This window comes from Harmonia axyridis, chromosome 5 (assembly GCF_914767665.1).
Source record: "Harmonia axyridis chromosome 5, icHarAxyr1.1, whole genome shotgun sequence".
NCBI lineage: Eukaryota > Metazoa > Arthropoda > Insecta > Coleoptera > Coccinellidae > Harmonia > Harmonia axyridis.
The window spans coordinates 24,981,291-24,998,789 of record NC_059505.1 but is presented as its reverse complement, the minus strand read 5'-3'; the positions used below and the strand labels follow the sequence as shown (position 1 = coordinate 24,998,789).

The window sequence follows — 17,499 nt, the reverse complement described above, 5'->3', positions numbered from 1 at the left end:
TTCCTATCAACAAAATTCCTCTGAGAGATTACTGAAACGTATTATTACGCCACTTCTCCTTATAAATTTGGACCTATGTTATAAATAAAAATATCTTTCTGCTCATCAAACCATTAAGAAAGCAACATTTATTTCAGGAAGAAGTTACAAGTTTCGAAGTTTCTGGCTATGCTAAACTTCTAATTTTGATTAAGCCATTTTACCGTGATTTGGTATACATATTACTTAGGAAAGGGGAGTATCCACTAAATGAAACAAATTGGTCTGAAGATGACCGTGATGCTTTCAGATGTTATAGAACAGATATAAGTGACACTTTCCTTTATTGTTACAATGTATTGAATTTGGAACTACTCGATATGCTGTATACGAGATTAGTAGAAATTCTTAAGAAGAATGATTATAAATGGAATGAGCTAGAAGCTTGTCTACATGCCGTTGCGTCGGTTGCAGAATGCACAGAAACTGAACATTTATACTTACCAAAGTTGATGGTTACCATAAAAGATTTACCTTTTGATACATTGAACAACAAAGTTTTAGCTACTGCTATAACAGCTATAGGTAAGAATTATCAATAATATTCCCAGTTTATTATTGGAAAATTTTTCTCATGAGTATATATGTTTTGAATTCTGTTGTATAGTATATCCAATGTCACTCGGAGGAAGTCAGAATATTTCGATTATACAAGATTTGTCTAATTTTCCAGAATTTCCCTTGGGGCCACTGAATTTATTGCCTAACAATAATTTCAAATGAACCCCTGTATTTAGCGAATCGCAGTATTCACTTCAAAGGGAAATCTGGCCAAGCGTTTTTATGGACTATTTCAAGTGACTTTGGGTATACTATACCTAACTATTCCATACAAGTGCAATATCATTTCAGAATTTGAAAAAAATTACGATTACTAGTTTTAAATGTTTTCATTTTCCTTAGAAAAAAACACTGGATGAGTTTTATAAATATAATATTAGTGTATACAAAAAATTAAATTTCAAATTGATTGTTTGTATAGAGTATATAATTTAATGGATTAGGTTCTTACTCGATGCAAATTCATTGTCAAATGAAATATAACAAAATCTCAAATTTTCAATATTGTGGCTTCTTCAGGGTAATTTTATATTTCGACTCACCAAATGTAAAATTTGCCTAAGGAAGCCACAATGTTGTATTATTTGTGGAAATTAATTTTGTTTTATTTTATTGATATAAGGTGAATGGTGTACATATTTTTTATTATTCATAGAGCTTTTTTTATACATTGTTATTCTTTTCTATAATTTCTAATAACTTTCAGGCAATTATAGCGGACTTATATCGGAAAATCGAGAGGTTTTGGAATATACACTTCCATTGGTTATAAAAGCTTTAGAAAATCCTGACATTTCGTTAACCGCAACAATGGCACTCAAAGATATCACTAATGCTTGTCAAAAATACATGCTTCCATACTCTGAACCGATACTGAATCAAATACAGGTAATATAAACTTATAGTTTTAATATAGTATTAATTGTAATATCAATATCAATTTTGCGAAAAATTATGTATTTCAGTTATTGTTTGCTAACATATTAGGTGTCTTGCTCAAATAGGTTTCACGTAGGCCTACCAGAATTTAAATAGGAGACAAGTGGTGATTGTCAAGTTGATACATATTGGTGCATAAACTAAAATTCGCAATTGATATTTTGAGTGAAATTGCTTAGTCGCTGAATAATGTTGAAAGTACCAAAATCATTATAATGAAATTGATCTTTTTATTTCTTGATGCTATTATGATGTTACAGAAAGTTTTGACCATGGGAAATTTGAAAATGCCTGCAAATAGACGTCTCTTTGCTTGTATGGGAAGAGTATTATCAGTTTTGCCATTCTCTAAAGCTATGAATTATTTGAATATTGTACTGGCACCTTATTTTGAAGAATTTCACAAAGAATTATTGGAAGTTGATCCATCATCGGCTAGAATATCCATAATAACTAAATTGAAGATTCTTGGCGCATTATATGCATCTATGGCCGTATTAGAAGAAAATGAGAAAATAGAAGAGCCACAACCTTTGCTGGTAATAATGCAAAATACCATGCAAGTATATGAAGTTATTGGTGAGAAGTACTGCAAGGATTTGGCTGTTATAGAGGTAGGATTAATTTCTCTTGAGGTTTCTTGAACATTTTTTTTATTAAGATATAATTTTATATTCTGTTTAATGTTAATTTTATAATTTGCAGTTTTCGTTAAAGGTACGGCAATATTTCATTCATAATATGTTGGATAGTTATCTGAAATTATTTCGATGAATTAGATATGAAAGTAAAAAGAAATTATAGCATTTTCTGAATAATGAACCACTCAAAACAAAGTTTAATTAGAAATATATTTTGAAATACTTGGATATTTGTTTCAAAGTTTCGAATGAAATATTGTGTAACGTAATTAAAATTCATCACTGATATCTTTGTTTGTAAAAAATTATCAGATTTCATTTATTATTATAGGTTCTCAGAAAATCTTTCGAAGGTATACGGTAGACATATTATTTTATTTATTTTGAGTCTTCTATTCCAAATCTCTTTAAAATTTGTTCTATGTACTTCTTCTGGTCACGACAAATATTTGTTTTTGTTCGTGTAATTTCTTTTATTTCATCAAAATTATTCATCTCGCTTCCAATTTTTTCGTTCACCCTTTGAATTTTGTCGTCTGAGAAAATATAAAAATCTTGTACATGAAGAGAATAATACATGATTTGGCTCCATCATTATTTATAATCGTTGTTTTTTCAGAGTTGTTGAACTTTGAAATGGAATAAAAACTGTATGTTTTTGAAAAGTGACATGAAATTGACTTGTGTTGGAATTGGCTTCTGCAACGAGTATTTGAATATACTATTAAATTAAAATGCCAACAGATTATCTTTTGAATGAAGTCAATTTTATGTCAATTTCAAAAATTCATCCTGGTTTTATTCCATTTCAAAGTTCAAGTTGAATATTGATAGGATCGGAAGTCAGTGTTGACAACCACAAAACGAAAAATAATAATATTTGTGCCGCCTCGGTGGCAGCAGTGGGATGGTTCCCGACTGCCAAAGCTAAGGTACCGGGTTCGAATCCCGGCAAGGGCATGGATGGTTGTGTATGTCCTCACAAAAACAAAAATTGTCTAGACTTAAATGTAGTATGACTGAGTAGTATGCAATAAAAACGTGTTGAGACTTGATCTGTGTACATACCAACAAAAAAAAAAAAAAGGTGAGCACATTGAAGAGAGGAATATGAATGAAAAATAATAATATTTATTTTTCTTTTTACTCAAATAAACGACATTACTACATCATGACAAAATATTATTTTCTGAATTAATCTGATATGAATATATTTGGTGGCTCATAGAATTTTGACGAACCTAATATTTAATTCTTTACAGGAGCTCTCAATAGTACTAAAAAGTGCAATCACATCTTTAATGGATGTTGCGAAACCGCTAGTGACTGATGTATTAAAAATTGTCATAGCAATTTTCAAGTTAAATCCTCAAAACTCAGTATTGTTGGTTGCAAAAGCAGTAAGTGTAAGTTGATCCTTTGAATTCCCAAAATAATTCTTCTGATTTCAGATATTCATCATTTTTTGTAAAGATCAAGATCTAAATTCAATGATTCACCAGTCTTTTGCTGCAATTGTACATACCACGTTAGAAATGTGCTCACAATATCAAAATGAAAATTCATTATCAGAAAAAGCAGATGTACTGGAAGGATTCTTTTTGTTGTTATCCTCATTGATTAAGAAACTACCTCAATTTATTTTTTTTGGAGGTGTTATAAACCCTGTTTCAATTTTTCAGTGTGGTGAGTGAATATATTCTTAGCAAATTACAGTGTTTAACAAAGGGTCATTTCCGTAGGAATAATGGCATTAGTTCTACCAGAGCAACAACTCCTAAGGGCTTGTTCTAGTTTCCTTTCAAATATGATTATCCAGAGTGTAGACTGTGGAAACGTTCAAATTATTGATAGTATTGGAGAGAGTTTAATACTGAGGATGTTAATAAGTATAGGTGAGTATAAATTGACACATTTAATGTTAATGCTCCGCTTTTATACTGAACTGTTCAACTTGTTGTTGAAAAATTCAGAGTTTCTTAGGCGTGATCTAGTCTTCTCCTTGACGTTTTGTCTAAAACTGCGGTAGGCACCTTCAAAACTTTCTAGGCGGAAAATTGTAATTTGAAACTTCATTATTCCTAACTTCAATGTTTGGAAAAATATATTAATGAATTGGGGATTGCTTTGAGTTAAAGATCATGAAAAATGATCTTTCTAATACTCACAAATCTTTCATATACTTACCCAAATTGAAATTTTTGTAAAATTTCGAATGATTCAACTCATATAAACGTGGAATTATTCTTAATGGGAATAAAACATTTGATATTTTTGGATAGAAAACATTTATTAGCAATTATTACATAATAAATACAATTAACAAGAATTTTATAGACGTATTTTCAGTTGTTATTAACATTAATAGTGAAATTACTACATTTTTTGAATAAATAGGCCACTTTTTCTTTCCTTTGATATCGTTCTCTTCACATTCACTATATTACCAGTTTGATTTTCCTTATGAGTAGATCCTACATCAGTCGAAACTTTTTCACAAATACACGTTTAACTTGCCATTGACTCCTCATTCCTCAATGTACCCTTCTTCTATAGTTGAGCGTTCCACCCACCATGAATTTACAAGTAAATCTAATTACATATTACACTATTACAAAAGACCCCGAATTCTTCTTCGTGTTTAATAGGGATACCAATAGTTTATTATTCATATCTTCAATATTTTCTAACTTTAAATTCAGTAGTTCGTCGTAGCCACATGTACTCTTCATTGCTTTAGATAAATCCTTTATAATTTCCTTCATATTTCATCCGAGACTTTTCCGGCCACAAATTCAACTCAATATTTGCCACCTCCCTTATTTCTGGTGGAGTAAGTACTTCTAAGTCGCTATGACTGTCCATAATATAAATACACCGATATTTTTTCAAATGTTCAACTCGGCACGAAGTAGATTGACTTTCTTAGGTAAATTTCTATCTTGGCTTGGCTATAAACCATCAGCCGCGGTAATCAATCAACTACTTTGCTGCCTAGTAAAACAAACTATTTTTCCAACTGCTTATGTTTTCTTTATCGGGGATGAAATTTTTTGAATAAATTGATTTTTGTTATTTTTTTCTGCTTGTTTGAATCCTTATTGATTGTACTGTTTCCAATATTACTGTTCTACACTTTTCTACAATATTTTGAGAATACCTTTTTCAGGTGTGAAAATCATATTCACCTGTGTGTATTCCTTTGAGAATAAATAAGAATTTCAACTCAGTTATGAATTTTATTCCTTACTTTATCCACACATTGTTTATAATTTGTTACATATCCATATTAAAACAATAAAATATATTGTCTTCATGGTCTACTTTCAACATTAAATATAGTGAAATACAGAAATCACGATATTACCTACAATCTAAACATATTCATGATATGTTGACCAACTGAATAATTGATATGAGATCAGGAAGAATGCAATAGCTATAGTTGATGGTTATCATTCATGTTACTAAAATCCAATTTATTCACAGGAACAACAACTCCCAGGCAAAACATTACCTACTTCGCAGAAATATTCCAAGCTTTGAATAAAAAATGCTGTCCAAATCTTCATAAATGGTTATATCAATTTTTAAGTCAAGAAAATTTTCCTTCCAACAAACTATCTTCTAAGGATAAAGAGAAATTTATAAATCTAGTGATTACACCCTCAATGAGTAAAAAGAAGATGACTGACATTTTACTTGAATTCAGTTTGATAAGCAAAGGAATCATAACAAGTGATACCGTTAGGAGTTTTGACTGAAAGTGAGTATTGGTATTAATTACTGTTATTATAAGTAGTATTAAATTATAATAACACCTAATTCCTTTCTTAGAATTGAATTAAAGAAAAAAAACTAATAAATATACAGATACACACACATTTTAAATTACTGAAAGATATATAGGTGGTGCCAACATCCAAGAAAGAGGTCATCAAATATGATTTCATCATTGAAAATATTCCTAGATACCAGACTCCACTCGAATATCAAAATTGTTTTGAAAATCATCCACAAAAAAACAATTTTTTTTGTTTAATTTATTTTTGTGTTTCGACCGCTGGACAGGAGGATTATCCATTATAAATCACAACACTTAATAATGTAATCGTGCAAAAATTAAATCAATCAAGTAAAAATCAATGAGATCCTGAAATAAGAGCTCCGAACTACTAGAAGTAAATCGGCGCCACCCCTGATATCAAGTTCTCTAATTTTTTAGAAGCCTAAAGTAAATAAATAATAATAATAAATAATACCATATTATATCTAATTATTCTTTTGTTGCAAAGAAACTCATTGTCCGCACTTTGGATTCTATTACTTACTGCGTTAACACTTTCACTCACAAAGATAGGTAGGGTTAGTAAGTATATTATTGATTAGTTTGGCGCTACATTGTTCTATTATATTCCGTGTTTAACTCTTAATATGTGTTGCATGATCTCGAAACTGATCAAAATGATGATTAAGAAAAGTTATTTAGAAAACCTCTTCAAAAGAAAGAAAATGTATGCAGGCGAATCTTCAAGTTTTTTGCCTTCGAATACATCAGTTGACACATTGACATGTGAAAATCAATCTCAAAAAGTGTCTGTAAATTAAAATGATATTGGAACTAATTTGTTTTTCGATTCTAATTCTAAGTCTTTTCATAACATCTCCTCCTAATGTTTATGTCTGAGTATGCCACTGGTTATCTTATAATTAAATGAATTAATTTGCTTTTACTTACCTTGATCATGGCTTAACTACTCGTGGAAAAACAGAGCAGAGTTTCACCATATCGCACCTACAAGTCTGTTGGACACCGCGCCTTTACCTACCTCATCTCTCTTATTGTGAACTATTTACTACCTGGCATTTAGAATAGATTTCATTAATTAAATGCCATCTACATATTTGTAAAGACCATAAAGAATTGCTTGAGAGTAGATGGAGTCCAGATAGCTGATATTATTAAACAGAACTCTTACTTTGATTTTTAAATGTAGTCTTGTGCATAACATTCACCTTGTATTTGTGACAAAGTACCTATTGTGAAGCAGACAGAGTGATTCTCTGTACAATCATATGTTTTTGGAAGATTTACTCTGTTTATTCAACGCAAATACAATAATAGAGTAACTAATTTTATTAGGCTAGGTTGGTAAATTCATTCAAACTGTAACCCTATGTTCTACGTGAGCGACTAATGTTACGACGCTAATTTTATGTACTACATAACTTTCAGTGTCCTACGTTGAAATCTACAAACACGACACGGCGAGACAAATATATGGTTGGGATTGTGCATTGCGGAAGATCAGTCGCGCAAATTTCGCGCAGAAATATCAAATAATTTGATCGCGCGCATTTCGCGTCAAACAGTTTTACGACTGCACGTAGGACAGCGCTGTTATATTCCAAGGTTTGATGAATTCGCTTTGGTCGCGTCGCTCGCAATAGTTCGCTCACGCAGGACAGCGTAAAACAATTTATCGCAAATTATTGTGATTAAACGGTCATCTTTTTCTCTCATTGCTGTCTGTGAAGCCCTGCAAATTCTGAGGGTGATTTATGATATCTTCTTTTGTAATTTCAGAGACTACATTCTTTTTGGCACATTTGCTAGTGATAGTGACACGAGAGGAAATTAAAACGTCAATATCAGGATCATTATTTATGAACGGATTCTCTCCTATGAAATTATTTGCTTATCAGGGAACTTAAATATGTTTTTACTTCTCTTTGGAATATTTGTTATACCTTTAATATTCAATGAATCTAATTTCTTTGCAAAATTCATGGTATTAATATTTTCTATATTTCCATTTGACTTAGACTCTACTATGACCTTAAATGGACTTATATCTGTATGATTATATTTTAATTTAAGACGTGAAATTGACTGAGACAATTCTCTGGTACGAGAATAGTAATTTTATTTGAGTTTTTCCTCAATTGAATATAGATTATATAAGATATTTTGAAATGTTGTAGACGAGAGTTAACTAGGCGAGGGGTGTTGCGACAGAAAAACCATTCAATCATAAAATTGAAATAGAATTTTAATATTTCATGCTGCATATTAGGTATTTTTTATTTAGTTTGTATGGGCTTGTCAGGATCATAGTTAGGTATAAGTTTCATGACGAAATAATGAATGTTTAAAGGTGCCCAATTTTGCCACTTATAAACCTTTAGCTTGTGAAAAAAGGGTCAAATAAATTAAAGAATTTAGCGCAATCAGCATTTTCACTTTATTCAATGGCAAATCCGAAAAACAGATCAATTTCTGTGAAATTTAAATTAATTTCACGCTGCTCCGTATTTATCTAGTAGTTCCTGTTTTTTTCTTCTTAATAAGGCCTGCTCCACTTCTTCTTGAGATGGTACAGGAACATGAGCAACAAACCTTTGTTGAGATCCATCAACTTCCACAGGTTCCAACTCGTCATCAGACTGAAGAAAAAGAAGAAGATAAATAACACTTCAACTAATGCATCTTAAAATTACCTTCTCTACAGCATATATATATTCTTCTTCATCAGAATCTTTTTGATGTCTGACGTCTTTATTGGCTTTCCATAATGCACATTCCTTCGAAATAGCTGAAGAAATTACATAGAAATATTAATAATTGTCATAAATATCTATGATGAACCAAAAGTGAAAGTTGTAGGGAAACTTGGCTGTCGGGACCTTCAATAAACAACAATTTGTTGTCCAACTGTTTATATTTCGATTCGTGATTGTAATCCTGTTCAGGACACTAAAATATACATAAATTGAGTTATTAAACGGAACAAAAGGAGAAAAGGCAGATAAACCTCACTGAACAACTTATTTGGTAACAGAATAACATTGTACCACGATGTTTCCATAGTTTTTATACACTAAGAAAAAAGGAACAATGTAAATCGTGATTTCCACCACAAAAATACCAAATGGAAATAACAATTTATATTGTTTCTCTTATCTTAGTGTGTATGTAAACATCATGGATGTTATCGTACCGTTATCAACTAAATTGTTCAATGACTTTTCTCTCTTGCTTTTTTCCTTTTGTTATGTTCACTAACTAGAATAATTTTTAGTGTTCTGGAGAAGATTCCAATCACTTACCTAAGTATAGACACTTGATAAACAAGCAGTTGTAGTTTATTGAAGGTTTTTAAAATATTAATGTCTACTCATGTGATATGTACATAATATTTCACCAGGATTTTATAGTTATTGGAAATTTCCTCAACTGGAGATATCTCAGTGAACAAGCTTAAAATTAATATTTACCTTTTTTTTTAGCCTCTTTCTCCAAGGGAATCAGTATTCCATCATCATCATCCATATATCCATAATAGTCTGCATCGATGTCTTTCATAAGTTCAGCCCTAGTTTTTCTTGGCGGAGGAGGAGGTTCCTGCTCAAATAATTCTCTAACACCTACCAGGAAGCAAAGTATTTTATTTCAAGTGTTACTTGATATAATTAGGGAGTCAATTGTTGTAGGATTTGTTTTAGCCGGCAATTTTTATATTGCAATAATAAAATCAAATAACTTTCATGGATTTTTCTATCTTATCTAACTAGTATTTTATTTATGTGCATATATTTTCGAAGATGTATATTTGGAACATGTGATAACAAACCAAATAATATTTTTTCATCCAATACTTTTGTCTCATTTAGCGTTTTGTACTAGTTCTCCTTAAATAAAAAAATATATTTCACAAAATATAAAATAACAAAATTAAGATATGATAATACATCACATTTGTTTCCTACAAAATACTAACTCAGAATTAAGATAACTAGACCGAATCATTTCGAACACACCTACGTGCATTCCCTTTCTCGAAGAGAGGTTGGATTGAGAGTTCGTTCAAATGACCGTCTTTATAAAAATAATAAAGTTAATTTGACTAATTTACTATTTACTTTTTATCTTATTGTTAAAGGAAATTATGTGAAAACTCCATTAAAATTGATGATTTGTAAGAAGCAATATTCATTATTTTGTTTTGAACTGAGCAGTCACATTGTGATGTTCCCTCTTAAGTGAAACAAGTGTAATTCCATAAAAAAAATCTCTAATCCTACTATAAGTGCCTTATTACCAAGCAATATTTACAATGAGATCGGAACCTGTGGTGGGGCCCTACTAATTTATTATCGATCGATAATGTTAAAAATCCGTACCCCTCTCTTCACCTCACCATTACTTACTTTTTACTTATCAAAATTATGAATTGGAATTGATAAATGGGCTGTCAAATTATAACGTTTCGGATGTGACACTAACTTTTTAAAGATTCGTAATGCTAAAAATCCGCACCCCTTTCTTTCCCTCGTCTTGACTTATCAATAGTTAATTTTGGAAACTTTGCTAAACATATCATCAATTTGAATTGATAAATGGATCGTAAAGTTATGAGGTTTCATTTATGTCGATAACAAAATTAATAGATTTCTGTCAAGTATTTTGAATTGATGAATAAATATAGGTAGTTACTGGTGTTTCGTATAGGAGGTACAAATGAGAAGGAGAGATCACCTGAACGATATAAAGAAAAAATTTTCATGAATATGGATCTGCAAATGCTTCGTTTTCGAGATACAAAGTGTTGAAGTTAAAATTTTTTCCAAGCTTTTTCTTACGTCTACCCACATTTCTCGAGATATCCAGCAATAATTTCACATTTTCAGGTTTACATCATATTACACGTAACTTTTGCATGAAAATATTCAAGGTAAAGTGTCATCCTATTCCCTTGTGAACTTTTTCTTGGTGAATCATTGTTAGTTTAAAAATATGGAAAAGGATCTTTGTTCCCTATAAAGCTTTTTGATTTCTTACATTTTTTTGTACTTGCTACCTTTTTCGAGCAAAAAAATATTCGATCTTTGGCATTTGTGGATGAATTCAAGTTTCATTATAATTTTTTTCGTGTTACCAATGTTAAGCACTACACATTGGCATTGAACATATTTATTTGTATGCAAATTCAGGATTCTTTAAATTCTGTATATTTGTGGTGGGTTCAACAAATTTCGAAAATGGTCTCCACAAAGCCATAATTGAAATAAAAACCACTAATGATTGGTTTATGCACCATTCCTAAGAACTCTACCTAAGGATTCAGTGGTGTTTATGCGCTCCCTTGTTAGTTCTTAGTGAAATAAAGCGCACATGCTCGAACTACTTTCTATTTGTTCAATACATTGATATTGATTGTGAAAAAATAAAATTAAATTTTTTGCAGATACACCAAATACTTTACATCAGTAAACAGGAATTACGGAACACGAAACAGTAAAAACTGTCACTTGTCAATATTGAAATTCTATGCGGTGCATGCACATTTCTTCATTTCAACACGCAACACCGCACTCAGATCCCCGAAACACGATCGACCACTACGCACATTTTGCAACCGACTGTAAGCTTTACCACTGAGATGTTTCTGCAGTAGTACAGGAACTAGTTGACCCTACGGGCTCTGCGCCAAATCAGATGGTTGAATCTCTTATGGATTACGCATCCCTCCCCTGATGGGGGTGTGGATTATGCCCGCGATATCCGAATGCGACATGCCGAGAAGCCGAACCATCTCACTATTTTCCGGGCACCAACCGCCTCTCGCACCGACCACTACCGGACACACGGTATATTTCGCACTAACTGCTTCCAGGAAGGCTGGATCGCTGTAGATTGCCTTATTTGTTCTGTAAGCTGTGCCCAATGGTTCAGGTGCCTCCCAGTTGACCGAGACATCAGATATGACGAGTTGATCTTCTTTAATAAGCAGTAGGTCCGGCTTGAGGAGAATTCCTTCAGAGTCTCTTATGTGTGGCTCCTCCGTAACTTACCATCCTTTTTTTGCGGCAATATTTTTGACCCTGGTCGCTACGTAATTATGCCTGGTGATCCTTTCCCAGTGTGTTATGGGGCATTTCTGAAGAACATGGGTCTCACGTCTTGCGCAGCCTGCTCTGCATCTCGCCTCTGGCCCTCTGTTATAAGGTAGGCCGGCTGTTGGAGGTACATTGGACCTTAGTTGGATGGCCCTTACATAATCCTCCCCCGACCAATATCTGGGTGGAGAATCAATGTAGCAGTTGGAGGCTCGATGGTGCTTCATCTCTCTTAGTCCACCTCCATGGAAGGAAGAATGTAGGTCTCTCGCCCTGGCGCTATCTATCATTGTTGTTGTTGAGGTGGAGGGTTTAATCATCTTTTTTATTCGCTTAATCCAGGGTTCTGAGATTCGAAGCACCGCGTCAAGGGCAGGACTCCATCCCATTAGTCTGTCCAGTCTGTTGTTGATGATTGGAACTTTGTCTATGAAGCTGAACACTCCCAGTTCGCCTTCTTTCTGAGGGGCATGTATGATATGATTGCTGACGTGACTTGGTAAGTGAAGAGAGCGTTTGACTGCCCATCGTATTGCCCGATCTGCTGCCTTAAGTGTTTTGATGTGTACCTGGGGGCTCTGGAGTGCATATATATATCTGGGGATTAGGTGCACTTTTATAAGTTCAAATTTCTGCGCCGATTTCAGTGGTGCCTTAAGAATTCTATCAATCTGTGCTCTTAGGTTGTTTATCAAACACTTTGTGATCCCCATAGATGTAAATTTTCCTCCCAGGTACTCCATCGATTCTCCAACATCTAATTGTCTGATGGGCATGCCGTGGATAAAGAACTGGCGAGTGTAGTGGACGAACAGCCTTCTTCCGGGAGCTCTCCCGACTGATATTGCGTGGCTCTTCTCAACGCTTAGCTCCATATGACGTTTGTCAAAGAAATCCTGACTTTTAGAAAGTAGCTTCCTGGGCACCTTAACGTCATCAGCGAGGAGTATCAGATAGTCAGCGTATGCTAAACAGCTGATTTTTTGGTCTTCGACCGAGATTCCTGGCAATCCCTCCAGCTCCTTCACCAGCTCGTCCATCATTATATTGAAGAGGATTGGTGACATGTGATCTCCCTGTTTAGTGCCCCTTTTTAGTTGTACAGTGCCAATTTCCTCGCCGGCGCAGCTGATGACTGTTGTTGCATCAGTGAAATTTGCCATGATGTATTGGATTGTGTTGACATCCACACCTTTTCTCTTTAGGGCTCTTTCTATACTGGCGTGGGACAGGGTGTCAAATGCTTTACGAATGTCGAGTGTTATAATTGCGTAGCCTTTTCTTTGTCTTCGCTTCATTTTTATGGTGGAGTGCAGAGATAGTTTATTCGCGAAGACCCCATCGACCTTCACAAAGCCCCTCTGGTGTTCATGGAGGAAAACTTCCATCAATCGGTTGGCCATAATCTTGTTGCATGCCGTCAGCAGCAGACTTGACACTGTGATAGGTCTCCTGTTTTTGACCTCGTTAAGTTGATCTTTCTTCTTTGGGATTAAGGTTGTCCTACTTTTCCTTAATGTAGTTGGCACTCTCTTCATCAGCAATATGGCATTATATAACAATAGAAGTTTATACTTTGGAATGAGTTTGAACTGCCTCAGAGTTATTCCGTCTGGCCCTGCTGGCCCCTGTTTGATAGTTTTTGTGATCTCTTCCAGGTTTTCATAGGTGATTGGTTTGTATAGTTGGATCTCTGGAGGATCATTTATGGATGACCATTTGTCTTGTTTTGACTCAGTGGAGAAAATTGAAGAGTATTCCTGGATAACATCTTCTCTACTTGGTTTGGAGTTGGATTGGTTGATATTAATACCGTCTATTATTTCTGCTGCCAGTTCTGCTTAGTTCTCAGTTAAAAGTTGGTCAACTTTCTAGCAGTAATGTCAAGTCTGGGAATTTGTCCCCAGATCTAGGTAAAAATAGTGGTTTTAGGGATTTAGATGGAAATAGGGAATTTCTAGGGGCTTTTCATTCAAAAACTAATAATTAATGATATTCTTGAAATGAAGAATATTATAGATGAAATTCTTGGAATGAAGAATATTCTGTTTTAAGATGATATATCAATAAGTTCTAACGCTTTCCTGTCAGAAACATAGATCTGCATTTTCCATTATATGCTTCCCGAGTTGATTCCCTGATACACCTCAGCGAGATTTTATTACATATTACCTCACAACAGATAATGCTTAGACAGAGTGTTTTCAGTTGTTACTGAAGTAAAATGTAAGAAGACAAATTAGAAAAGTGCAGCGTTAAATGCTGTTTCTATTGTAAGATTTTCATCTGATAATTGTCAATCATTGGAAATATCGCCCGTCCATTTGAAGTTGATGGAAAGCAAAAATTTATACCAAATTGATTATTTATCAATGTTTTGTAGCCTATAACATATTCTTAAAAGAAAAATAAATTTTATTCGATTTTTTGTAATATTCACTAAAAAAAAATTTAATTTTCGATGATGCGTTATTTATAACCTCAACTGTTGAAATGATTGAACTTTACAACTATTTCAGGATAAGTAAATTAATACTATTTAACATACATATTTGAATTTTTGACATTTCAACAAATCTGGGGAATTCTGGGGACTTTTTAATTTCATTTCATTTAGGGAATTCTAGGGGTTTTTCAAATGAATTTTGGGGACTTTTAACTTGGGAGACGATATCACTGCTTTCTAGTCATAGTTTTTAGTTCTTAGATGAAATGCATAATCACTCTCATTGATTTGTAGCATTCAATTCTTAGTTCTTAGGAATGGTGCATATACCAATCATAAATCATTCAACAAACTCCTTTTGAATTAATTCACTGCCCTTATCACAGACAACACTGTCTATAAAATTTTGTTGTTTCCATTAAAGTTTGTCACATCATGATCCACATGGCAAATTCAACCAATACAAAAAACTATTTGTGAAAACTGCAATTTCTGTTATGTCACATCTTCTGTAAAACACTAGGAAGCATAGAAAATGATTGAAAGGAGATAAACCTGCAATCACCTACAGGATTACTTGAAACTTGAAAGACCTAAACCTGACCCAGAGTTTTGAATGTTCTCCACTATATCAGGGTATCAGAGTTCAATCATTTGCCCTCCTATCGTTGAACAAACAAATATTCAAAAAAGTATTTAAGGAGTTATTACAGCAGAAGTGCTTGTCTCTCTGATTCGTTAGTCGCTCAATAGAAAAGTAATTGTTGTAAATAATAGAATATTAATAATTAACTTGTAATATTTATCTTATTCTATATACATTCCTGTCCTGAATGATCAATAAATTTTTATTATCTGATATATCTCAGTTCAAGTCAAGTGACTTTGAAAGGATCCCAGCAAAAATTTTTATCTGGGCTTGAATTCCCTACTTTAGGTTTAGAAATACAAGGTCCTAACCAATGGTCCAACAGACCATAATAAATCACTGTTATTATGTTTGAAGTTCATCAACAAATTGATTATTGTTATTTATATAGTATTATAAATATATGGAATTGAAAAAATTCGTTTTACCTGGCAAATCTTTGGCAGCTCCAAAATATTTATAACCTCTATTTCCTGGAACCTCTTTTCCTTCGTGATCCAACATTCGAGGACCCACCCTTTGATAATCTGGTCCTCCCAATTCTTTGATTTGATCTTCCCAATGCCGTTTTTCCCTGAGGAGTTTATTGATTTCATCATTCAAGTCTCTTATTCTGAACTCCCCTAAACCCGCATTTTGAATTTGTGCAACTTTTTTAGATATTTCTCGAATAATTTGCATTCTCCATTTTTCGCAAGCATACAGACTTTTGCAATCTGAGGCCAGATAGGGTCTTCTCTTCTTATGTTTATCATCACCTAATTGTGCCGCTCTCCATCGAGCTAAAGTTGTCCTGAAATTAGAAGTATTTTGTCAACGGAACTTGTAATGAATGCCAATTAAACTTACATGGCTTTTTCAGCATTTCTGGCCATTTTAATTGTTTTTACGAAATCTAATCAGAAATATTTTCATTCATATGTAATATAGGTTATTTGATTGTGTACTTATCACCATAGAACACTAATTTATTTTGTTCTGTGCTCATCAGTCATCACCACAGAACACAAATATAACGAGCCTTCATTTAAATTCGTGAATCGTGATTAAGATGTCTAAAAACCTGGTGTATGGACTGATTAGCTTTTGTTTTGCCAATTTTGAGAATATAAGTTCAAGCTTCTGATTGGCTAGGATTGGTTTTAATTGATGTATCCTGTCAAAATCAAAGGAAAAAAGATCGAAATGAAAGGTATGACATTGCGGCGCCGCCACGAAATAAAACAGATATTTTCAATTTGGTCGAATGTCATTCCATTCAAAAATTGACGAGTGCATTCACCATGTTAATCGTGGTCAAGAGTTGAGTTGTTAAAGAACAGGGGCGAGTTTTAGAAGTTTTAGACTTCAAAGAAAGGGTTCATATCTGACAACAGGTAGATTCAGTTCAGCAACTGCTCTTTTCGTAACAGCCTGTTCTTCGAAAGAACAGGAGCAGCTTCGCTTTTTACGGAACAAGCAACAACCTGCTCTTTTAATGAAAAGGAGCAGTAAGTAGTTCATCTGCTCTTTACGGAACAGGCAAGAAAAGAACCTGTTCATTTGAAGAACGATAGCAGCTCCGACTTCCGAGAGAAGATTCAATTTATCATTGCGCAGAAGCAGAAGTTTAATTGCTGATTAAAGTGCCAAAAGTGAAAATAAAAAATTGGTGAAGAAAAACTTACAGTTCTTAAAACACTGTAAACTAATTTAAAGCAAGGGAGGTGTATTCCTTCAATTATTTCCGCAACCCGCGGAAAATCGGGTTGAAAATTATTACGTAGCGTTATAATTTATATTGTAACTAACTTTTACAGACAAACCGTGTAATCAATTGACGGGAAATATTTATGGTGTAATTCTTTTGGTGCATTCATAAAATAAATATTATTATTATTAAAATAAACAAATTTCAACTGAAAATACATCCACATATGCCGATCGGCGATAACAACTAAAAAAGGAGATAAGATCGAAACATGTTACCAGCTGGGAATTCCACAGAAATTGAAATGAGTAATCAAGACGAAGAAGCAGGGGAAAATCCCGCCTCATAAAACAACAGCTACTTTCGATTGTCATCTACTAGTGATGAGGAATTTCATGGATTTCCTGCCTCAAACACTAAAATAACTTGGCAAGTTACGAAGCGAACAACCAAGAGAAGAAAGATTAGTACGGCAAACAATGAGGGAGTACCTACAAGAAACAGGTTCAGTCAATTAATCGAGGAATTTGATCTTGAGGGAAGTACAAGCCAATCAAAAGAACAGACGACCAAAATACAAAAACCCCTTCCAATCTTCGTATACGGAGTGACAAACTATAGTGAAATGATAAAA

The 17,499-nt window shown here is 33.4% G+C and overlaps 2 protein-coding genes across 3 annotated transcripts in view; one reads left to right on the top strand and one right to left on the bottom strand.

The window, feature by feature from the left end:
* LOC123679963 (importin-13) overlaps positions 1-9,836 on the top strand; it is a 31,069-nt gene extending 21,233 nt beyond the window's left edge. For both annotated transcript variants that reach the window (XM_045617565.1, XM_045617564.1), the window contains exons 8-15: positions 138-564; positions 1,307-1,488; positions 1,800-2,153; positions 3,443-3,580; positions 3,632-3,866; positions 3,923-4,075; positions 5,670-5,946; positions 9,471-9,836. In XM_045617565.1, coding sequence (XP_045473521.1) covers positions 138-564; positions 1,307-1,488; positions 1,800-2,153; positions 3,443-3,580; positions 3,632-3,866; positions 3,923-4,075; positions 5,670-5,944 — 1,764 coding nt within the window. In that variant the 3' untranslated portion in view covers positions 5,945-5,946; positions 9,471-9,836. The remainder of the gene's footprint in view (positions 1-137; positions 565-1,306; positions 1,489-1,799; positions 2,154-3,442; positions 3,581-3,631; positions 3,867-3,922; positions 4,076-5,669; positions 5,947-9,470) is intronic.
* LOC123679964 (pre-mRNA-splicing factor ISY1 homolog) lies at positions 8,414-16,185 on the bottom strand. Its single transcript, XM_045617566.1, has 5 exons — positions 16,025-16,185; positions 15,604-15,968; positions 9,459-9,608; positions 8,682-8,776; positions 8,414-8,627 (listed from the first exon to the last, which is right to left on the bottom strand). Exons 1-5 carry the CDS (start codon positions 16,048-16,050, stop codon positions 8,481-8,483), a joined length of 783 nt encoding a protein of 260 aa, XP_045473522.1. The 5' UTR covers positions 16,051-16,185; the 3' UTR covers positions 8,414-8,480.
* Positions 16,186-17,499: the final 1,314 nt, after the last annotated feature.